Below are 24634 nucleotides of genomic sequence, written 5' to 3' on the forward strand. Positions count from 1 at the left end.
TCAACTCCCACACCCTTCCTTTCCAATTCCAGATGCCCTCCTTGAGAGCAGAGAGGCCACGACTGACTGCTTAGAACCATGTAAGTCTACAACGGATACTACACCCTCAAAAAAGATCTGCCTGCTTTCCACATAATGATTGTCTATGAGCAACAGGAACATCAACTAGGGATTTATATCCTGAGACACTCCCCTTACTAGTCAGAACCAAAATTTTAGAATTGGAAGTGCCTCAATGATTATTTTGCCCAATACTACTCAACTTTCTTATATACACATGGACAAATTTATTTATTGGTAGCATGCAAAAAGTCTCACATGTATATTGGTTATTTCACCATTAAAAATATATATACGATCAAGTAGAAACAATTTTTGTAGATTATTTTTAACTTAGATAAGTTTCTTATTATCTGATATACTCAGAATTATCATAGAGGACAATTTTGAGAGTTCCTTGTTTTTCATGACCAAACGTTGGCTATTTGATTTATTAAGCAGAAAAACCAATGCTGCTTCTTTGCATATCCAAGGAAACAGGCAACGTTCTAAAACCATCTCGCAGGGTTAGCAGCTGTGCGTTGAGTACTGTACAACCAGAGTACATGCACACATAACACATTTAAAATTAAACCAATTATTTCTAGGTTCATAAAATTATTTGACACTTATGAGTACTTTACAGCTGTCCAGAGAAAGAAACTATATAAGGATGAAATTCCGACCTTTGTGTTTATGATGCTCATTGGAATAAAATTTACAGTGGCACACTTGAAAAGACGAATTCAAAGATTTAAACCAACACTAGCACCAGCAGTAATTGCTGCATGATAGCACTGGGTCACAGTATCTATGAAAACATTCAAGAGTATCGAGCTATTCCCTAGCTCAACCTTCAGTACTGGATCACTGAGAAGCACTATTTTCTTCTGTAACCTCACTGTCATATATTCATAAAGTAAACATACACAATCTTTCTTTGATCCCAGCTGGAATTATCAAAGTCCTTTCTCTTTTTACTTGCAGCAGATCATACTCTGGCCCTACACTGTATTCACCTATAGCACTAGCCCAATCTCTCTGACAGCAATTGTTGAAACAGTATGTATATTCAGTCACAGCCAAAACAAATTTGACATTGCCATTATCTGGCCACCCACAATTGAAAGTTCCACGACTACTGCTTAAAGACACAACATTTTGTAATAGTGTAATATTATACAACTACCACCTGTTTACACAGTAGATGTATTCATTAATGTAAGTGAGAAGTTCTAAAAAAAAATTACACAAGGAACTGAAGAATACAGTCATTAATATTCGGAATGAGTCTCTTCCTTTGCTCAATGTGTAAACTTTATCTCATGTTTCCTGCCTGTATCTCTCTCCTAATGTATGGATTTATGCCTTCTCTTACTAAAATCATTTCACTTACTCTGGATCTGTAGGCAATGCAAAATCCTGAGTCTTTATTTATAAATCACGTTCTATCCCTGCGCTGTGGAACAGAATTAACACCATGGATTACCAATGCATTCACATTATATTTCCCCCTTCTCTTCACCAGCTCCTGTTTTCAGTTTTTGTGCCATTTGCACTTGCTAATATATTCTTTCAAGATTAAATTTCCATCTGTCATTTACATGATCTGGACTCTGGTTACTCAAAAACTGTTGCTGAATTCCTGACTATGTACAGCAAGCTAGAGGCTCTCGAGTTTTCTGCCCTAGGCATGCCTGATGACCAGCACTCTCATGAGGAAGACACTACCCAGTAATGAGGGATACCATATGGGCAAAATGGGACTCTTCACAATCCCCTGCCCCGCTGCCCATCACCTTTTCTGCTGAACCACAAAATGGCAAGATGGGAAAAAAAGCTGCAGTGACATTGATACATCTCAAGGATACCTCTAGAGACCTTCAGATTTTGACATGTTTACAAGGGCATATATAGGCTTCTCTGAGGTGATACTTCCATCAAAAATCACCTGCTCCAGAAAGCAGGATGGTGGCCTCAAAAAATTAAACACAGAATTACCATATGCTGACCAATTTCACTCTTAGGTATCTATCAAAAGGATTTAAAGCAGGGACTCAAACAGATCTTTGTATGTACTGTTCATGGCAGCTATTCACAATAGCTAAAAAGGTAGAAACAACTCAAACCTCTATTAATGAATAAACAAGATCTGATATATATATGCAATGAAATATTATTTGGCCTTTGAAAAAATGAAATTCTGACACATGCAACAATACAAGTGAACTCTGAAGATATTATATAAGTGAAATAAACTAGACTCAAAAGGACAAATATTGTATGATTCCACTCATAAGAGATACCCGGAGAAGTCAGACTCATCGAGGCAGAAAGTCAAATGGTGGCTGCCAGGGGATGGGGGAGGGAAGAATGAGGTTAGTGCTAGTGGCACAGCAACGCAGTTTGGGAAGATGACAAAGTTGGAAAATGGATGGTGGTGATGATCGCACAGCATTTGGAATGTACTTAGTGCCACTAATATGTATACTTAAAAATGATTAACATAAAAATGTTTTATGTTATTGATATTTTACCACAATAAAAACTAAAAAATCATCTGCTCTAGAGGTTATTCTCAAAAAAACAAATTAAGTTAAAATTCAACATTAGCTAAAATTTTGTCACCTCTGGTCATTCCCATGCTGAAAAGTTTTCATTTCTGTTTAGTATCTCAAAGAAGTAACCCCAGAAGTGATAAGCAGAGAAAACAAGCTTTGTCGAGCTGTGTATGACTAGCTAGGCATTTCCGCATGCTAAGTGGCTCATTCATGAGTCTCCCCAGATTCTTGGTGCTTGAGATTCAAAAAATGCCAAGCCAACATTCCAGCCTTCCTTGACCTTTTTCAGTCAATAGGAAATAGATGAAACTGAATGTAAAATCCTAGAACACCAAGGGTCTTGGATACTAGCTTGATACATGTATGTATCTCAGATTTATAGCCTTAAGTCAGTGTTAAATTATATTCAGTATGCCCTAAGAAGGCTGGGACAAAGAAAAGGAAAATTGAAACATATTTTAGAAGGTTTTTTTAAATCTAAAAAGGGTAACAATTTTAGCACATTAATGGCAGGAGTGGGGGTTAATTATCTGAAAACTACTAAAATGGAGGACAGTATCTCTAGGCAATGTTATTGGAGTGTTTCCTGCAAATGCATTTCAGTTATTTTTTTGTGATGATTTTATAAGAATACTGGGGCAAAAATTCTACATTCTAAATTGTTCTCATTTTTTTGTTATAGATTATGAGGATATTATTATATTACATATATAAAGATAATTTATCTTTTAAATCTTAAAGTGAGTTCTACAATTAATTTTATCATCTAAATTCTCATTACAGTTGATAACATTTTAACGTCCAGAAAGAAAAAGAGGTTTTTTATTGTTATATGTGAAATCACAAAAATATTACAAGCTTCTTTATAAACATCTGGATGATCAAATAGTAAAAAGCCAAAAATAGATCATCCTCTCATGTAAGAGTCAACATTCTTTGTTGCTTGAAATGTCCACCCTGCACAGAAGGTTCAAACTGAACAAGTCCAGCTGGCACTAATCCTTTGATTCATCCAAGGAACATATGTCCCAAATGTTACTTGTGTCAACCTCTGTGTTAGGCATCGGGGCTATAATGGTGCATACACCAGACATAGTTACTGCTCATGAAATTTTCTGTAGATTATTTTCAGATAATAAGAAAGTGAAGCTTGCCTAACAGAGTAAAGCCTTTTTAATTTGAATTGAATTAATTCAGATATCCCAGCAACTCATATACTGGTATATAAGATTATTTTTTATAACTTTGTAAGTTACATTCAAGGTCATAAGAGTCAGTAATAAGTTCAAAACAAGGGTTCAATGTGCACATTGTTAAATTCTCAGTCCTCACCCGCTTGACAGGCCAGAATGTGTATCAATGTTGATTCCTCCCTCTCCTTGATACCCTTTCCTCCCCAGGCTTCAGGACACCACACTTTCTTAGTTTTCCTCCCCTTCACTGGGCGCTCCTTCTCAGTCTTCTCTGCTGGTTCCAATTCTCAGTGTTGGTCATCTTTGATCCATTTCTCTGCTCATTTACATTCTCACATGTGATGGAACAAATGTATCCAGTGCCAGTCTTTAAATCTACTTATATGCTGAAGACTTCCGAATTTATTCCCACATTCTATGCTCCTCTCCCAAATGCCAACTGCTTACTCAGCATCTCTATTTCAATGACAGCACATCCACTTTGGACCTAAGGCAACCCTCCATACCACCTAACTGATGGCTTCTGCAACTCAATTGATCATCTTTTCTGTTGTTTGGGTCAAAAACACTGGAATCATTTTTGACTCCTTTTTTCTTTCTTTCACAACTCACACCTGTCTGTCAGGAAGTTCTGCTGTCACTACTGTAAAATACGTCCAGAATCTGACCACCCATCACCGTTTCCAACTCCCACACCATGTGTTGACACACCATTATTGCTCACCTGGATTGAGGCAGTAGCCTAGGTCCACAGGGGCCACAAAGATTTTTTTAAATATAAGTCGCAGCACATAAGCTCTGCACTCAACACCCTGCAGTGGATTCTCACGTCACTCCAAGTTAAGCCAAAGTCCTCACAGTGGCTTACAGCCCTCCATGATCTACACTTTCTCCCCAGATCTCTGACCTACTTCCCTTTCCCTTGTTCACTATGCTTCAGCCAAAGCTACCTCCTTGTCCTTCCTCAAACATGCTGGGGCTGACCCCCACCTCCAACCTTGTAAATGAAAGTCCCTTGGCCTGAGATACGTTTCTCCACAATACCAGCGTGGTTAGATCTTTCAGCTCCTTCAGGTCTCCGCTTAAATTTCATGAGTCCTTCTCCTTCTACAGCCATTGTATTTAAAATTGAAACCTTCCTTTGGCATTCTCAGTCCTTCTTGTCCTACTTTTTGCTTTGTGTCATGACAATGATGATTCCTCTAACAAATAATATAATTTACTTATGTTTTTTATTCATTCTCCTTCCCCAAATTAGAAATGTAAGATCCAAGACCTGCCAATAGATATTTTTGAACAAATAAATTAAAAGTGTGTCCAATGAATTATGGCTGGTTAACATGCATTCAGTTCTTGGATTTTGCAATCATTTGTTAAAGGGCAAGTTTATGGGAGGCAAATCACTACGCATCCCACCCCTTTGACTGACATACAGTTATTGGTTCTACATATCTTAATTTTCAGTAGGTACTAGTCCTGAAATAAGTTGCATTTCATTAAAATATGCTATAATTTAGATCTTGCTTAAATCAAAACGGTCCCTGCCCTATATCTTTTCCTATTAACTGACCTCTCTGGAGATGCCCTGGCTAATCACTAGTCATAGTTAAGTACATAAATCCCTGACTGCCTTTCTTCGTAAAACAGGTCACATGGAGTTGCCCATTTAGAAGTAAACTTGATCACAAATTAGCCGCTGCAATATCCAGCCAGCTTATGACTTTCCATTGGAGACTCATAATTGAAATCTTTTCCATGCTCTGCAAATGGCCTCAGGTGTTTCTCATTACAGCCCCAGCTCAGCTGTTCTGGAGTGGGCTGTCTTTCCCACTAAAGTACTTCCAATATGTTATATACATTACAAACACAATTCCAAATCACACCATTTCTCACATCCCTACAAATCTGGTGAAAAGCCATACTTAGATTCAGTTACCTACCTCTTTGAGAGGACCCATGGGATACAAATGGATGAGGGACACAGTTCAGCTTGAATTTTAAGTCACCCTACTCCATACATACCCTTTAAATACTATGAAAATCCACTCACATAATGCAGTAAACACAGACACAGAATTTAATTTTAACTGTACATAAGAAAATAGGCAGTCGTGATAAAGCCATTCTGGTTTCTCAAGTTTCACTGAATAATAATCAAATACAATTCTTGAAACTATGTGAACTTATTTTTATAAGGATTATATCTTTTATAAGATGATCACGGAGATAGACAACTACCTTGAAACTATTTTATTCTTTGGATGTTTGGTTTTAAAGGACTTAGAGAAAATGCGTTTTTTGTTTTTTTTTTAATTGTTTAGCATGTATTTTGCTAATGAACTCCTCGGTACCATTCTGTTCCTCTGGGGTGGCAATGCTCATGAATAAAAGGCCCAATCAATTTAAGTATGGCAGGAATGCTTAATTGTACACTTCACATGAGGAGAAGCTTCAGGATACCAAAAAGAAATACTAGCAAAGAAATAAAACCCAGCCATCTATAAAAGCACTTATTCATTTGCATTTTAAAAATGTAATCCAATCAATAACATATCTAAAATGAACTACCATTAAGTATGCATTTCGGGGTGAAGTGCTAAGATGACAAATGCAGCATATATTTTTGCTTAAGAGTATCTCTCAAATAAAAATGGATTTTATAACACTTCAGGCACTAATATTTATAACTGAATTTAAAAGTCACAGCCAGATAAACAGTCAAATTAGGAAAAATGCTACATAAATGATATAAAACATGACATTATCACTGTGAAAGGGAAATTCTCAAGCAATCGTGTCTGGTTTCTTTACAGCTATCCTATTGTTCTTAAGAAATCAGGCCAGGTGTGGTGGCTCAAGCCTGTAATCCCAGCACTTTGGGAGGCCGAAGCGGGTGGATCACGAGGTCAAGAGATCAAGACCATCCTGGTCAACATGGTGAAACCCTGTCTCTACTAAAAATACAAAAAATTAGCTGGGCATGGTGGCGCATGCCTGTAATCCCAGCTACTCAGGAGGCCGAGGCAGGAGAATTGCCTGAACCCAGGAGGCAGAGGTTGCGGTGAGCCGAGATTGCGCCATTGCACTCCAGCCTGGGTAACAAGAGCAAAACTCCGTCTCAAAAAAAAAAAAAAAAAAAAAAAGAAAAGAAAAGAAATCAGAGCATCTACCTCCTCCCCAATGTCCCCCTCCTTCTACCCCCTGCGCTGATAATTTCACTCTTCTCACTTTTGGCATTTGACTGAAACAATAATTAAGACAATTATAATAAAATTCCCTTAAAGGAATTGGGAAAAAATTTTAAACAATTTTCTAATGGACTACTAAAAACTTCATTCAATTATTTTATGCTTTAATTATAAATTCTCTGTAGTATTTCTAAATGGTAATATATAATAACAGAATTCCACATCATATTAAATATGTTTTTCTAATGATCTTCGATATGTTGTTTTTCCAACAGACAGCATTAAGAATCTATACCATATTCTAATCTGTCATTTTGCAAGTTAGACAAGATAGAATATCTACACTCATCACGAACAGTGCTGGAATCCCTGGGGACCCATTAATCCACCAGTTCCTGGAGAAGAGAAGGGCTGGGAGATGTGATACAACTGCCAAAACGAAGTAGTATAAATCAGCAGCATAAATTATGAAATGTTAGTATGAGAAGGAAAATCACAAATTCTCCATCAAGATAAAAAATAAAAACAAAAAAAAATAGATGAGGACTATCTCATGGCCAATCTCTTGCCCCCATATATACTCATCTCTGAAATAAATTTGTCTTTTTTTTTCCCCCCCACTAGCACACTTCTCCCCATGGTAACAAAAAAAAATGAAACACCTGAGTTCGCTGGATCATGTAGTCTGGGATGTGGGCACAACCACCCCAGCCCTGCCAACTGGACACTGCCCAGGCTGGAACACTGGACCTGCTGTTACCAAGCTGGGGGAGCAGAGGTGGTTCCAGTGCTCTGTGGTGATTGGCTGCCAGGGCTGCCACTCTTTCCAAAGGCTGTTCCTCAGGTGTAATGTCAGCTCTACTTCACCCACCTGCCCCTGGTTTCTGTCCATTTCTAGTCTAGGCTCTCCAGGCTTCCCATGGATTCAGTGAGTTGCATTCATGAAGTTCCCTGCCCAGTTTCACCCACCATGTACAGGCCCTGAGCTGAGAGCAGAGTAAAAGTGGCCCAAGCATTGGGTAAGAAGTGAGAAAGCTAAAACAGCCTCCTACTTTACAGCAGAGGCAAACTGTGCTGCTTATAATCTCACTCTGAGACTGTATCAACCACTAAATATATGTAGTAAGATCTGTAACAGGACTTAAAATTCATTTCTCCTTACACGCTCCCCAAAAGCTCTTTCTACCTTGTTTATCCTTCTCCATTGGCCCAGCAGCCAATTCACATATCTAGGACAGAGACGTTTCGCTTTCCATTTCTGCTTTCCTACCACTCTGCTGTGGACATGGCATCCAGAAAGGTGACAACCCCTCTCCTCTTGCCTAAGTCAGCTAGAAAGCTTTGGTTTTGGATTTTTTCCCAGAGGCAATTTTTTTTCTTGGCTACTAGGAGAAGATCTCTATTAAGTTCTCTTCTAAATCATTTCTGTGGCGGGAAATGCCTGGTAAATAAATGTTTTTGAATGAACCCTACTCAAACCCTTAAGAAGCTGCCTTCTTTCTAACCTCATGGAAACACACCTTCTCTAGAGACAATTAATTATCTTGATTTAAGAAACCATCCCATCAGCTTCTGTTTAATTCCTGGAAACACTCCTCCAAGTATCAATTTAATGGCATGGCTGACACTCTCAGTAAGCAATTGCAAGGAAATCTTTCTACAATAAACCTTAAACTGAGGTTTGACCCCTAGATCCTGTTCTCTCACTTATTTGCATTATACAATTGAATAAGACTAAGTAGAAACCACGAGATTAATTCATTCAACATTTATTGTGCACCTCTACATGCTAAGACTGTGCTAACTGCCTTGCATGTTTCTCTCTAATAGGGTTTAATAGCAAATAGTAATGCCGCATTATCCAGTACGTCAAAAGTAAAGGAAGTCTCTGACATACTAAATGGAACCAAGAAAGCTTAAGTCTTTTCTCTTACGCTCTTTCTTGACCTGATCATTTATGCTAAAGTAAAATGGCAGCACAGATCCAGAGTTTGGAACATACCATATTTTATACATCTGAATTCTGGATTCAAAGAAATGTTGAGTTTTTTATCATTCTACTCACATAAATTCAAATCTTTAAAATATTCAACAATATCAAGAAAAGCCACAAAACTAATATATTTTGAATCATATTGCCACCAAGTAATATAATTTCTTTTTAAAAAAAAATTTTTGAGACAGGGTGTCAAGATGTCACCCAGGCTGGAGTACAGTGGCGTGATCTCATCTCACTGCAGCCTCTGCCTCCCGAGTAGCTGGGACAAGCACACATCACCACATCAAGCTAATATGTGTATTTCTTGGTAGAGATGAGGTTTCTCTGTGTTGGCTAGGCTGGTCTCAAACTCCTGACCTCAAGTGATCTTCCCACTTCGGCCTCCCAAAGTACTGAGATTACAGGTGTGAGCCACCATGCCAGCCAATGTAATAATTTCTAAAATGATTTAGTCATTAAATGTTTTGCAAGCATCACTATGGGTGTGCCTTGTATTCCACTTTAAACTATTTTAATAGTTAAAATAGTTGGCAAAACCAAATAAAGGCAAAAACTACAATTACTTTTGCATCAACCTAATAAAACATTTGTAATCCCAAGATCTTCTGCCTCTTTCTTTTTAAATACTTTATTGTCCTACAGAGTTTTTATGGTAATAGTTTAAATAACAGGAGTAGCAAGATATTAATAATATAAAGTGATAGTTTAAATATCAATAACAAGAATACATTTCTTCTTCTGTGTAACTCAAATTCATTTCACGGTGGAAAGCAACTGAGAGCCCCAGTAGTCTCTATGCTTGAGCTTGCCAAGGCCTTGAATTAATGGTAGGTCATAACTTCACAGAATCCAAGTAGGAGGCTTGATGTATTTTGTTCTTAGGGATGTTTGTTTGCTTGTTTAAAAGTATGAAAACATGGCCGTGTATCTCTCAAACTGATCCCTAAGTATATATAATAGGGTGTGATCACTGCTGAGGGATGTTTATTAATAAAGACAGCAAAACTGTGAGTAAAACCTCAAGATTCTAGTGGTCTAACTTCTAATATATTCCCAAGTTCAGCCAGCTATTGCCCAAGGGCCAAGGCTAGCTAAACACTTTTGTTAAATAAAAGCCACACCTATTTGTTAAAGTATTTTCTATGGCTGCTCTCTACAGTAGTAGAGTTGAGTGGTTGGAACAGAGATCATAAGACCAAAAATATTTACTGTATAGCTCAAAACTACAAGGCCCTTTAAAACTCTGAAAGCATTGTGTAAAAACTGTTGACTTATTCTCAGAGCTCTGTCAACTCTTTGTAAACAACAGCAAAGTTAAAAGAGTTGCTAACTTTACTCAGCAAAGGAGATTTGGTGAGGGGTTTGGTGGGAAAAGGAGACATTTGGACATCTGAATCACAGCAGCTAAAGTCATAGCTGACACCTCTGCTAGGTAACTTGGAGAAAGAACACTGAACTTGTGGCAACTCTGGAATGTTTAACTCTTTCATTTAGAAATACAGGAGGAGTTAGCCTGGATGCCCTCTAAGCTTTTCAATCTTCATGATTGTTTAAAATGACTTAACTAAAACCATAAGCAAACTCAGAACCATATTAGTATGCAACATCATAATAAATGTCCCTACCGGTACAGTGGCTCACGCCTGTAATCCCAGCACTTTGGGAAGCAGAGGCAGGCGAATCACGAGGTCAAGCGATCCAGACCATCCTGGCCAACGTGGTGAAACCCCATCTCTAGTAAAAATACACACAAAAAAATTAGCTGGGCATGGTGGCGTGCACATGTAGTCCCAGCTACTTGGGAGGCTGAGGCAAGAGAATCGCTTGAACCCAAGAGGCAAAGGTTGCAGTGAGCCGATATTGCACCACTGTACTCCAGCCTGGGTGACAGGGCAAGACTTCGTCTCGAAATAAATAAATAAATACCCCATAGCCTCTGCCAAAGAAACCAGAAACTAATGTATTTCAGAAAAATGGTAACTGAAATGGTTACACAAGGACATGTGGACGTTTCTTGTACCATTGAAACTTTTCAGTAAATTTGAAATACCTAAATAAAATGGCATGAAAGAGTTAAAATAATGTAAACGTGAGCACTTAAAAGGGGAAACTTCAGTGACCTTCTTCCAGGAGCAAAGTTAACACAGCAGCAGCCATAAGGGATCTGTGAAACACACCTCAACCATGTCGTGCGCCCACTAAATCAAGCATGCCTGAGGCTGCAGACCACCCTTACTCCCTGTCAGGGTGCATCCTAAAGTTCCCTGTATAAATTTTACCTTTGAGTTTATCTGACTTGATGGAAATCAAGCTAATAACTAAAGAGAAAAAGACAGTTAAGACACAAAAGAAGCCAGGAGTGGAGAAAAGGATAAGAGGGACAGGGGAGAGGGAAGAGGAGTGATAAGGGAAGGGAAGGATGGAGGGGGAGGAACAGGAATAGAAGAGCCTAATCAACAAACTAGATAAACGTAATCCAAATGGTTAGCAGTATAACTGTCTTTTGTGATCTTTTCTTTGGCAGAATAGGAAGCTGACTTCACCAGAAATACTTGACTCTCACACAATATATGTGCATCCCATATATTTTACATATACACATATTCCAAAAAGAGAGGTTATTTTTATAAAATACAAACACTAAGCAAAAATTATGCTAACTGAAAAAGTGCCTAGAGAGCCACATACATCCACGTTGTTAAATATAGAAACTAACTGTAATGAGAATCATTATCTCCAGTTTCCAAGGATACCAGGATAAGCACTACTCCTAAATTGCAATTCATTCAGCAAAGGGCACAGAATAATTTACATTCAGGGTCATCCCTAGCTGAGAGCAGATGTGGAAGGAGGACCAGGGCAAATCACCCTGTTTCTTTCATTCTATTTATTACCCGATCCAGTTCCCAGTCCCTGACCCCCACACTCTGGTCCACCTTGGCCAATGTTTTATGGAAGAAATCTGGAAAAACTGCTTGTAAATGGCAACTTCTAAAAGAAAAATAATCTTCAAAAGGCAGGGCAGTCTGAGATGTGATTAATGCTAGGGGTGGGGTGGGGGCTGGCATTTCCATTTGCTTTGTCTGTGAAAAGGAACAGAGACTGGTTTTGTGTGTCAGTCACACTAGTCGCCATCTTTCCAACTGCCTATAAAGAAACTGTACAGTTCATTTCAACTTCCCACTCAACCAAGGCTATGCAAAGCTTGCCACTCCTACACTGCCATGGTCTCTAGAATCAAATTCAGTTTCAACTTGTTCATCCTTCTTAAAACTCTAGAATCGACATCGTTTGTAACAATTACTTGTTGTTTCTACAGCAATAAAAATACAAAAGCTACTTTCTGAAATTCTAGGAGATATTGCCTCTGAATCATTTATTTGTTTATTCAAGACCACTTACTGTTGCTTTCAATGTGGTAGGCACTACCCAGCAAGGCCAGGCAGACAGGCATGGTGCCAGGTAGGCAGAGACGAGAAGTGATAGGTAAAGTATCAATATCAGACCATGCCACTTAGGCAGTTTTAAAAGAGGCATTCTTCCTCTTAGTAAAATCATCACTAAAATAATGATGTGGATTTTATGAATACTCTAGATTTGTCTTAAACTTATAGAAAGTTTAAGACATATAAACATAGATTCAGATATAATAGCAATTTTCCATTTAGTTTTTTCCCCATCACCTGTCTACCCAATATAATAGTAAGACCTGCCATGTAGCACCTCAGCTAGGCACAGACATCCTTGTAAGGGCAGAAAAGCTCTCTTTGCCTTCAAATGCTTCCTCCAAATGAACATGAGACACTGTACTAAGCTAAGCTTCTTAGCTTAATGTAATAATACAGGAGAATAAGCTGCCTATTTTGATAATGAAGGCCTTCCAGGATGTCCCTTCTTTGCAGGTTATATTAATTGATATTATTCACTGTTTTTAAGAGGGTGAAGGAATGAAATACAACAAAGGTTCCCAACAATTATGTAACCTATATAGTCTATCTCAATAAGGCAAGCTATTTTAACATTAACAGTTAACACAAAATTTACTGCCCGTCCTTTCCCATACATTTTAGATGATTTGACCACCACATACCTAAATGCATTCTCACGATGATGCCTGTACAGCTTCATCTTTTCCTAACAACAGATTCAAGAGGGGTTTTTTTAATTATTATTAAGCTTGTTTCTAAATCCCTTCAAGTAATAATAGCAAAATTTAAAACTATCAAAACTATATGAAATAAAAGTTAGTTCTCCTTAAACTTACATCAGTGATGATTTTGATGTATTATTACGGCTTTCTCACAAGGGGCAACGTTTTGAGGCGAGATGGCTTCAGACAAGATTTTATGTCTGAATCTTGAGGCTTTGAAAATGCTTAGATTAGAGGGTCAATGTAATAGGCCACTATTTAATCTTTTCCCTTGTCCCACCCAAAGCTAGTGTTTGGTAGGGCAAAAACATAGACACTTTGTTAGGTGGAACACCAAACACAGAAAGCATTCACAAGTCACTGGCAGAAAGGTCATTCTCTGTTTTAACATCTTTTTCTGATAACCCACATTAGTTTTCACAAAACCTCTGAAGGTAGAAACCAGCTTACATTAAGCGATATCATTGCACTCCCTACTTGTGTATAAAAATCAACTTAAAAAAAATTGTAATCTTCAGCGTTAAAAGTACCCTACCCACCAATTCGGGAACCAAGAACTCGGACTGGAGCCACTTGGCTCTCTGGATGTAAAAACCTCAGACGATCACCTTTTTTCTCTCCGTGCTGTTCAAACACCTAAATTATGGTTTGGTGTGTTGCACATGTCCTCGAAAATACTTCCTAGTAGCTCACCTCCTCCACATCCTTTTTAACTAGAAAAGTGTCCAACTGGCAGCCCTCAAATCATAAAGGCAACAAAAACACCCCTAAGCGCTGTCACAAATTTTTAACGAGTGGATTGACGCCAACCAGCAAGGGATCCAGCTCCACCGCCGCCGAGGCCAGCACCCCCGCGCGGGTCTGGCGCAGCTCGCGGCCCGGCCCAGCTCAGAGCCCTCCAGCCCCCGGCGCACCCCGCCGGCCTCGGCCTTTGCTCTCCACCGCGGTCCGGGGGACCGTCTGCCCCTCTAGGGGGTGTGGCCGGGGCGGCGGCGGTGAGCGGAAGGCGGCGGGAGGCTCGGCGGCGAGTGCGGGTGGAGGCGACACCGTAACCCCAGAGTTGGGAGGGGAGGGAGAGGGGCGTGCGCGAGGAGCTGCCCAGAGGCTGCTTTCGGCCGCGGGGCCGGGGCCTGGGGGACGCGGCGGGTTGGAGGCTCCCGGGCGGGGCGCACCCGGGGGGCGACAGCCGAGGCGAGGCTGAGGGTCCCGGGACTGTCGGGGTGGGCGGCGCGGGGCGCCGGGGCGGGGGCGCACTCACCTATGCACAGCTGGATGGCGTAGGCGTAGTAGGACCAGCCGAGCAGGAGGCTGATGAACACCACCGGGATCCAGTACAGCACCCGCCGGCACCGCCGCCTAGCACTGCTGCCCGGGCCCGAGGGCGCCATCTTCCAGCCGCATCCACCTGCCCAGCTCTGCCGCCGCCCGCGGGCCTGGCTCCGAGGCGGGCTGGGCGAGCCCGGCACCCCCGGCGGGACTGGCCCCAGGGCGGCGGCCGGGTGCGCTGCGGCCACTGCCGCCGCCGTGGCGCTAACTCCCCATTCCGCAGCTCCGAGCCGGCGCCGCGGACTCCCGGCTCCTCAGACTCCGGGCTCCTCAGCCCGGCGGAGGCGGCGGCTGCGAGCGGAGGACGAGGAGGCGGAGTGGGGCGGCGAGGCGGCGTCGTCGGGAGGCTGCGCTCCGCCCCCGCCGTTCCCCGCCGCCCGGCCGCCTCCCCTGGCGTGGCCGGCTGTACCCTCGAGCAGGCTCTACTGGGATGAGGGGCCCTCGCTCGGGCCACTTCGGGGGCGCCCACTGTGGCCCTGCCGCCTCCGGCTTGGCCCCTGGATTCCGGGAAGACAAGGGAGGCGGGGGCTGCTTGGCGCTGGCCCCGGGGGCGACCGTTCCCCAGGAGCCCGGCACTCGGGGTAGTGGGGTCGCGGGCGCCGCCGCGCTGGAAGTAGGGAAGCGCACGGGGTTCGGAGGCGAGGCCGGCGGAGAAGCCGCTGCGCGCGGAACTCCGCGCCCGCCCCGACCCAGGTGCCCTGAGGAAGTCCGCAGCGCTGAGGCCCGCGTACCCGCAGCAGCCGGCGTGGAACCCTCGCGCTTCAACTTGCGGGTCCTGGGGAACCCGCGGGGGCCGCGAGGAGCTTCCCTTTACTACTCGGGTTTTGGGGGTAAGCAGAAATGCACCGCGAAGAAGGGGTGCCGACCTGGCGCCTGGCGTGGGAGGGGCTGTGGAGAGCGACGAAGAGGCATTTTTAGTTGTGAATCCAGTCACCCCTGGAGTCAGAAACACTAGTTCTTTGCTCTGAGAATATTGACGCTTTGGCTAAATGATTGAGTGACTGTGACAGGGGCCGTTCCCACCGTCCCCTCCCTAGAGTCTGGTGGTTCCTTCCACCGAGTATTTATTTTTTTCCTCAATCCGCTCCTCACTACGGTGTTTACTTTTGTGGTGGCAATTCCAAACTTAGTAGATAGCTGATTCCAAAGCGGTTTCCAGTGAACTCCGAAGGGGAATCTAAAGGTGGTCAAACCAAACCTCTGATTTTATGATTCATGAAATGGAAAATAGACGAATGCCTCCTTTGTTTTTCCTTCATCTGATTCTGAACGCACCTGATTCCACAGGGAAACACTTCAATCAATGAGTGTCTGTAAATTATGCGCCTCACTACCGTACGTAATAGGCACAATTTTCTTAACATTAGTGAATACGTGTATTTACACCACACAGCAACCATAGTGAATGAAATTACTTCTTATTCATGTGTAGAAGTTAAAAAAATACTGATTTACATGAATTCAGTCAAAGAAATGTAGCTCTGGTGTCTGCGATTATCCTTCTGTGACTGGATTACACAAGCTAATCTCTCCTGAAATAGCTACTACGTTACACACACCCCACATCTCTTTCCATTTCTCTTCAAAAATGCATAGAAAATGCCAGTCAAGCTTCTGTGGGACATTAAATAATTGAAAGGAGAGAAATACTATGTCGCAGTGAATCACTTGATTTTGGTGTAGCATTTTATATTCTCTTTGGATATTCTGTGTATTAATATAAAATTGTAACTTGTCTGGCTTCCTGAACGTTTTCCATGGATATTAACCTTGTGCGCCCCCCAATCAGAAGAGAGTAAAAACAGGAATTAAAAGTTCCTCTGGGGGCCGGGCGCGGTGGCTCAAGCCTGTAATCCCAGCACTTTGGGAGGCCGAGGCGGGTGGATCACGAGGTCGGCAGATCGAGACCATCCTGGTCAACATGGTGAAACCCCGTCTCTACTAAAAAATTGCAGAAAATTAGCTGGGCATGGTGGCGTGTGCCTGTAATCCCAGCTACTCAGGAGGCTGAGGCAGGAGAATTGCCTGAACCCAGGGGACGGAGGTTGCGGTGAGCCAAGATCGCGCCATTGCACTCCAGCCTGGGTAGCAAGAGCGAAACTCCGTCTCAAAAAAAAAAAAGTTCCTCTGGGACTGAAAAACCCTCACAAAGATGAGCAAATCAAGTAATTGAAAGTCAGTAGAGACTATCAAGAAATGAAAAGGAAGGGGTCGGATTTTCCATACTGGAAACAGCAGAGAAAGTGCAAATAGTGCCTCTATAGATCCTAGATGCTCCAGTGCCCCGTGCTTTTCCTCCTCTCACTGTCTTACAGGGTCTTGAAATCAGAAATGGAACAGCATTTTGCCGTGTTTCACATCTTTTACCCTTTTGGAAAAGTACTCAGGGGTCATATCTTTGAAGGAGGCCATATTTTTATTACTAAGATGTTGTTCAGTTGTTCCTATTTGTAATAAATATTTGTGAAATATTTCAACCTTTTTTTGTTATTGCCATTTTAAGGATACTACTATTACTGGGGTTTTCAAGTTCTCTTTAAAAAAAAAAAGTCTGGAGTAGGAAGAAGCATCTCTAAAGCCTCAAGATAACAGGATTGATCTCTGCGTAGTCTCTAATTAGGCATAAGCACTTAGGCACAAATGTAAGGTCTTTGGTGAGCAGCCAATCTCTAGATACTGGACTTTGATGAGAGTGGAAGGAGAACTTTTATTTTGAGGAATAGAGAGCCTTTGATTCCTTTTCTTTTTCTTTAGGACTGTACATCAACAGAAAAAATAATTTGAAGGTCATAGACAATTAAAAAGAAATTTCACTAGAGACTTACTCTTTAGAAATATGGAAGATTCAAGTCACGAATTTTAATTTAGATGTTCAAGAAGCAAAAGAAATTATAGGTTTCATGTGTAACTGTGATTAAACTGATACAGCCATTTATGGAGGGGTGGAAAAAAGCCAGCCACAGCAAAGGAGGAAGAAGGCAACACTAAGAAGAGAAGGGGCCAGTGGACAGCTAGGCAGGAAGGCGAGTGAGGGGAGTGACTGAGAACAGGAGAAAGGCTCCCTTGCTGGGTTCACCCATCCCTTAATGACCTTGACTCCATCCTCACTAGGCCTCTGCCTGTATGCTCCTTGCACTCAGAGGTCTAGCAACGTCATTCACCTCTCAAACTTTCAGGACTCTTATTATCATATCCTGCCCCATGAAGGAATCTTAAACGTTCCTCCTCTCCCTTCAGCCCAGTCCCCCAAATTCTTCAGTTCCCAAACCCCAAATCTACCTTGCTTTCATAGTTAATACAGCTAATCTTCCTCCTGCTTTCAGATTCAGATTAACATTTTAACATAGTCTCTTGCATAATATGAATCAAACATAGCATGCCAGCCAAGCCCAGAAAGCCATGGACTCACCCGCTTCTAGCGAGCACAGATCTCCCTTAATGCTGCTTACATCAACCTCATCTCAACCTTTTCAGCCAAACCACCTACCAGAAACTTTATTAGGACACCTGCTTGATGTTTGTGTCTTCCTTTTGGAAGAGTTCTTAGAGGGCAACGTTGCAACAAGAATTTATCTTTTAAATATAAGGTCGATTGTCTTAGTCTCATGTATGTAAGAAGTTGATTGTCTTGATTTTGCTAACAGAGTATGATACTTCACAAATACTACAAGGAGTTCTAACTCTTAGAAGGATTGGACAGAATGAAGCAGAGGTCTGGATGTATGTCTTACTCACTCATGGCACTCCCATCCTTACTAAAGTGGTCTGCATAAATACTGATAGATTCTCTATCATTGTTTTCTCAAACTGAATCTTCTCACTCTTTGGAGGGAGAAGAGCTCTTTAGAAGCCAGCAATCCATGACATCAGTGACTCCAGTGTCAATGTGTGTGTTTATAATAGTGGTCAAAACATTCTTCATGGGAGAATAATAGCATCCCTAAACCACTTTTTGTTTCTGGAGACATGTAATATAAAATAAAAGGAATTGTGCTTAGTGAATGTAGGAATGAACTAATGCGTAGATATGTTTTGGCTCTCAGAGATTCATGTTTGCAATTCAGCTGTAATGATACTGAATAAAATGGGAGATAATTTCCAAAGTCTAAGGATGTCTCTTTCTACAAATGATTGAGTCAAAACATTGGGAAAAATGTAAAGTGGAGCAAACTGTCCCTGGCAAACCTGCCTTTCATGCACTCTAGGATTTCATGCACAGTAGCATTAATGTGTCCTGCCACTAGATGGTAGGCACACACCAAGCAGTGCAGCTCTCTTGACCCTTTTCTCCGTAGATTTCATAGATTTTAATAGTATCAACTGTTAGCTTAACCAAAGCAATTATAAATATGAATTATAGCTTCATGACCAATAATATTGTAACTAATTAAAATTAGTTATGATTGGTTGGGCGTGGTAGCTCACACCTAATCCCAGCACTTTGGGAGGCCGAGATGGGTGGATCGCCTGAGATTAGAAATTTGAGAACGGCCTGGCCAACATGGCAAAAACCCGTCTGTACTAAAAATAAAAAAAATTAGCCGAGCATGGTGGTGGGAGCCTGTATGCCCAGATACTCGGAAGGCCGAGGCAGGAGAATTGCTTGAACCTGGGAGGTGGAAGCTGCAGTGAGCCGAGATCATACTGCACTCCAGCCTGGGCAACAAGAGTGAAACTCTGTCTTAAAACAACAGAAAATTATAATTATATAATTTTTATATTATAATTTAATGGCTAAAGATTAATTAAAAAATACCAACCATATTAAAAATTTAAAAGACTTAAAACATCTTTCTATGTAGCAAATCATTCTGATTCTGCATCCACTTCTTTAGAATTGGCACTAAGGTCAATCTCTTTGGAAATAAAATAGAAAAATTTCATTGAAATAAATACCTTTGCTTACACTGATTTCCTTCTTTGCCCCTAAATGTGGAGGGGCACTGTCTATAAACCCAAAAGGTGAGCAGATATTTCCTTCCAATGGACTGACAGCTATACCATGGATCTTTAAGGAGTGATAAAATGGCCCAAGTCCAACTGGAGTTTATTAGAAGTGGCTATTGTGGAGTTAAGAGTTGAACAGCCAGCAGAGAGTGACCAAGGGCAGCAGAATTCTGCAGTGTAGTGGCAACTGTCCAGGGATGTCACAGCCAGCAATGGTATCCTCAGCTGACTGTTCATGGTGGCAAGATCTTGGCCATTCACCAGCTTCCTTTCTTCCAGCTCAAGCTTGATTCTCCAGGCTTCCTTTTGATTTTGGAGGAGTGTCTAAATAACTGCAAAATATTTTTTTGTGTAAGTCAACTAGAGTTGGCTTGTGTTTACAACCAAGAACTCTGACTGGCATGTAGTTTTAATTTCATTCTGCATCTCATTGCTTAAACAGTCAGTTTCAACTCATGGAGATGAAGGAACCTTGAGAAATAGGGATACAGAAATTTGGGGGTGAAGAAGCTTACTTGGTGCCATTCACATCACACTCTCTCGACTTGCATTGTCCGATAAGTACCCACTGACAACATACACCTACTCAAATTTGTTAAAATTAACATGAAATGGAATTAAAAATAAGTTTCTTAGTTGCAATAGCCACATTTCAAATGCTCAGTAGCCACATGTGGCTAGTGGCTAATGCATTGGATGCTGCAGATCTAGAACATTTCCATCGTTGAAGAAAGTTCTGCTGGACAGAACTGGCTAGACATTTTGTCTTGTCTGAATATTCATAAGGCTTTATATTTGTAAATATAAGAAACAAAAAAGTCTCCTATATAGTAATTCCTTCACTGTTTTATAGAAACAAAAATGAGAGGTAACCAGAAGTTGAAAACAATTTTACGTTTTTGGTATAGGAGATTTCTTCCTTTGAAGATGAATCTAAAGAGTAAAGAACCGCCTTTTTGCTGTATCTACTGTGAAAATGAAGACCATTCTCTGCAACCAGACGGTCCACATTCCAGAAAATGTAGACATCACTCTGAAGGGACACCCAGTAATTGCGAAGGGCCCTAGAGAAAACCTGCGGAGGGACTTCAATTACATCAATGTAGACATCAGTCTCCTTGGAAAGAAAAAAATGAGGCTCTGAGATTGACAAAAAATGGTAGGGAAACCGGCTGCCATTTGCACTGTGCATCATCATGCACAGAACATGGTCAAGGATGTCGCACTGGGCTTCTGTTACAAGATGAGCTCTGCGTGTACTCACTTCTCCATCAATGTTGTTATCCAGAAGAATGGGTCTCTGGTCAAGATCCGAAATTTCCTGGGTGAAAATAAATTCACAGGGTTCAGAGGAGGCCGGGTGTTGCTTGTTCAGTATCTCAAGCCCAGAAAGATGAATTAACCCTTGAAGGAAGTGACATTGGTCTTGCTGCAAATTCAGCTGCTTTGATTCAGAAAGCCGCGATGATTAAATAAAAACAAGGATATCAGAAAATGTGTGGTTTGTATTTATGTCTCTATAAAAGGAACAGTACAGCAGGCTGCTGGATAAGACCTAACAGTCGTCCAGCTACAGAAACAAGATGCCAGATGATTCCTAACACCTACTTATGATATTTAAATGATGCAATAAAAGACCTGTTGATTTGGGGAGAAAAGAGTAAGGTACCAGTTGGATCATAGAAAAAACACTGTACATAGATTTCTTCAACCTGAGACTTAGGTACACATGATTACTTTCAAAATATATGCATGGAGAAACTTAGAATGCTATCTATGTCCAAATTCCGTTACAAAAAGCTAAATGTAAGATTTAGAATTTAAACCAACAGTGCTTGAAGATACAGCTTTATTGTTGCATAACTGCAGCCTTGAAACAAGAGTGGTCTCTCTTTATGCAGTGTCTTTAAGACACTTTCTGTTCTGTTGGTTGAGCAGGTAATCACTGGGGCACCTGAAGAATAACTGCTTATATTGAGTTCTGTCTCTGTGAAATTGTAGGCTAGATTAGTCATGCTGGGTTTTCTGTACAGCGGATGTGAGCGGAGGTGGAATTAATGTGTCTTGCCCAGTGGTTTGTGCAAACCCACATTGGCTCTGGTTCAAGACACACTCCCCTGGAGAATAAAAAAAAAAAGAAAAGACATCAAATAATTTCTTTTTTTTTTTTTTTTTTGAGATGGAGTCTCACTTTGTCATCCAAGCTGGAGTGCGGTGGCATGATCTCAAAGCACTGCAACCTCTTCCTTCTGGGTTCAAGTGAGTCTCCTGCCTCAGCCTCCCAAGTAGCTGGGACTGCAGGTGCGTGCCACCATACCTGGCTATAATTTTTGTATTATTTGTAGAGACGGGGTTTCACCGTGTTGGCCAGGCTGGTCTCAAACTCCTGACCTCAGGTGATCCACTTGCCTTGGCCTCTCAAAGTGCTGGGATTACAGGTGCGAGCTACTGAACTCAGCCTAATATTTTATTTTAATAAGTTTCCAAGTATTGTCCAAAACTTTAAATGTAAGTTGGAGATCAGGCTTACACTGCAATTTATAACTGTAGAAGGAAAAAAGTCTTAACAGTTTTCTCCAGCCTCCAAAAAGAGCAGGCAAAATAAAGAATAAATATTTAATGATGACATTTAACAAAAAAGGCATGTTGGCTTCGCATTTGTAAGAGAAAAATTTTTATCATCAGAGATTCTTCCATAAGCTAGAATTTATCCAGTGTAATTAGGTTCTATAGCTCAAAGACCTTAAATTATTATTTTCAAGTGATACTCAGGTGCTCTGTATTCTGAATTTCTTTGGATTATTTTACTGGTTGATAAAAATTTCTCTTTTGTAATGGGTCATGTTATATGAAATGCTAGGTTGGTAGTGGAATATCAATAGCCTTTATATCTGGAATATGAGACAGCATGTGTTTTTGTTTTTCAAACATTCGGTATAGATGTTGAAGGTTCTGAATCCAAATGATTAGAGATTTAGGATTTTATGCTTTAAACCAAATAATCTGTTTGGGTAATACATATTTGTTTTTTAAAGCTTTCTCTTGAATTTAATAAAATGTTAAAGATGCCATTTTTTAACTTTCAGAAATCATAAAAGATTTGACAACTTGTCAAAATCACTTTGTGAATTGTTGAAAGAATATGTTGATATAATTATCATGTAGAAATTACACATTCTAAAATATTTTTTAAAGAAGAGAAAAGGAGAATTGGACTTTATATCTGCTGTGATGTATGTGTGTGTGTGTGTGTGTGTGTGTATGCTTCCAGTGGTAACACTAGTGACCTATTCCTAATTATAGGAATTTATAATTACTCTTTAATGAGCAGCATTTTGAAATATAAATTCCAAAATTCCTGAATACAAATTCCAATGACTGAAACTGAAGATAAAACATCAGTATTCCACTATTTGGTGAAATATAATAAGTCCGGCAATGAATTATACTGCAGCCAACACTGAAATAAAATATCTAGTTCAGCTAAAGTTATTAATTCACTTTCTTTATAAAGAGGTCAGTTCTAACTGTTTTCATTATAAAACAACTAAAGTATCTGATATGTTTGCAAAATTTAAGAATCATGACCCTATTGTGGCTGCTTAAATATAACTAGAAATTTTTCAAAATTTTGTAGTATATTATTTAACATTTACTAATTGCCTGCTGTGTGCCCAGATGTTGGTGATATTCAAATTAAAAAATTTAGTTTTTCACTTCAAAGAGCTTCTGGACTAGTGAGGAGACCAATGTGGAAACATTTTCTATAATAAGATAAATGCACATTGCAGTAATACACCAAGTACATTGGCAGCAAAGGAGAAGTGACTCAATGTGCCTGGAATAGTTAGGAAAACCTTGAGAGAAAAGTAGAATTTGTGCTAAAGCTTAAAAATACGTAGGAGTTTGCATCATGGAGAACGGAAGGGATGTTTTCCTTGTGCAGGGAATGCCTTCTCTTCTTGAGAGGCCCATTTTGAGAACTAGAAGGAAATATCACTCTAGGGATTTCAATGGGAGGAATTTAAAACAGGAAATCTAATTGAAAGATGTTGGAACAGTTGAAGGAACAATTATGATGAGGTGAAATAAATACAAAGATTAGCAGCTGTAGAAAATCAATACCACCTCTAAGGCTGGAAGGACAAAGGAAAGGTGGTGTTACTGCAGCCAAGATGAATGATGTGTTGCCTGGTAGTTGTTGGGGACCCTGGTGGTGATTTACTCACTACTAGAGACATGGCCTGAGACAGAGAGAGAGAGGAGGAAGAGAAAAAGAGAGATAGAGAGGCTGCAAATTTACCTGAAAGTGAGATGGCATGAGAGCATGGGCAATGTAGTTTGCAGGGGTCAGTGCCCTGAGTATAAAGTGAAGCAAAAGAAAAATAAGAAATAGTCTGAAACTGGCTGGGTGCAGTGGCTCACGCCTGTAATCCTAGCACTTTGGGAGGCCGAGGTGGGTGGATCACCTGAGGTCAGGAATTCAAGATCAGCCTGACTAACATGGTGAAACCCCATCTCTACTAAAAATACAAAAATTCTCCTCAAAAATTCTCTGAGGAGAATTGCTTGAACCCAGATTGCGGAGGTTGCAGTGAGCTGAGATCATGCCATTGCACTCCAGTCTGGGTAACAACAGCAAAACTCTGTCTCAAAATAATAATAATAATGATAAATTTTAAGACCAGATAGGCAACCACCTAGAAAAAGTGGGCTTGGAACACCTGCACTTTGGCTTTGGGAAGTTGAGGCAGGTGGATCACTTGAGGTCAGGAGTTTGAGACCAGCCTGGCCACCATCGTGAAACCCCATCTCCACTAAAAATACAAAAGTTAGCCAGGTGTGGTGGTAGGCGCTTGTAGTCCCAGCTACTCAGGAGGCTGAAGAAGGAGAATCGCTTGAACCTGGAAGGCAGAGGTTGCAGTGATCCCAGATTGTGCCACTGCACTCCAGCCTGCCCACAGAGGGAGACTCCATCTCAAAAAAAAAAAAAAAAGGAATCTTGAACTGGGACAATGGCAAGAGGAATGGAGAGGAAGAAACAGATTCCAGGAGAAAGGCCCAGGGACCAGTTAGCTAATAGACATGAAAGACACAAAGGAGCAAGTGTCCTACATTTTGGGAAAGAAAAATCTGCAGAGAGGAAATCCAAGGGAAAGACTTTCAAGGTAAATGGGCTCATCACACTCTACGGGCTCACCATAAACTAAGAAAGAAAAACATCTTTGGCC

The 24634-nt window shown here is 40.9% G+C and overlaps 1 protein-coding gene across 5 annotated transcripts in view; it reads right to left on the reverse strand.

The window, feature by feature from the left end:
- ZDHHC2 (zDHHC palmitoyltransferase 2) overlaps positions 1–14762 on the reverse strand; it is a 75240-nt gene extending 60478 nt beyond the window's left edge. For 3 of the 5 annotated variants that reach the window (XR_013525560.1, XR_013525561.1, XM_035270205.3), the window contains exon 1: positions 14389–14762. Coding sequence is in view for 1 of the 5 variants with exons in the window: in XM_035270205.3 (XP_035126096.2) it covers positions 14389–14518 (130 nt within the window). In the remaining 4 variants the exon portion in view is untranslated. Of the gene's footprint in view, positions 1–10605; positions 10715–14388 lie in introns of all 5 variants that reach the window. The other 2 variants (XR_013525562.1, XM_078347419.1) reach the window with 1 other exon arrangement.
- Positions 14763–24634: the final 9872 nt, after the last annotated feature.

Source organism: Callithrix jacchus, chromosome 13 (genome assembly GCF_049354715.1).
Source record: "Callithrix jacchus isolate 240 chromosome 13, calJac240_pri, whole genome shotgun sequence".
Classification (NCBI taxonomy): Eukaryota; Metazoa; Chordata; class Mammalia; order Primates; family Cebidae; genus Callithrix; species Callithrix jacchus.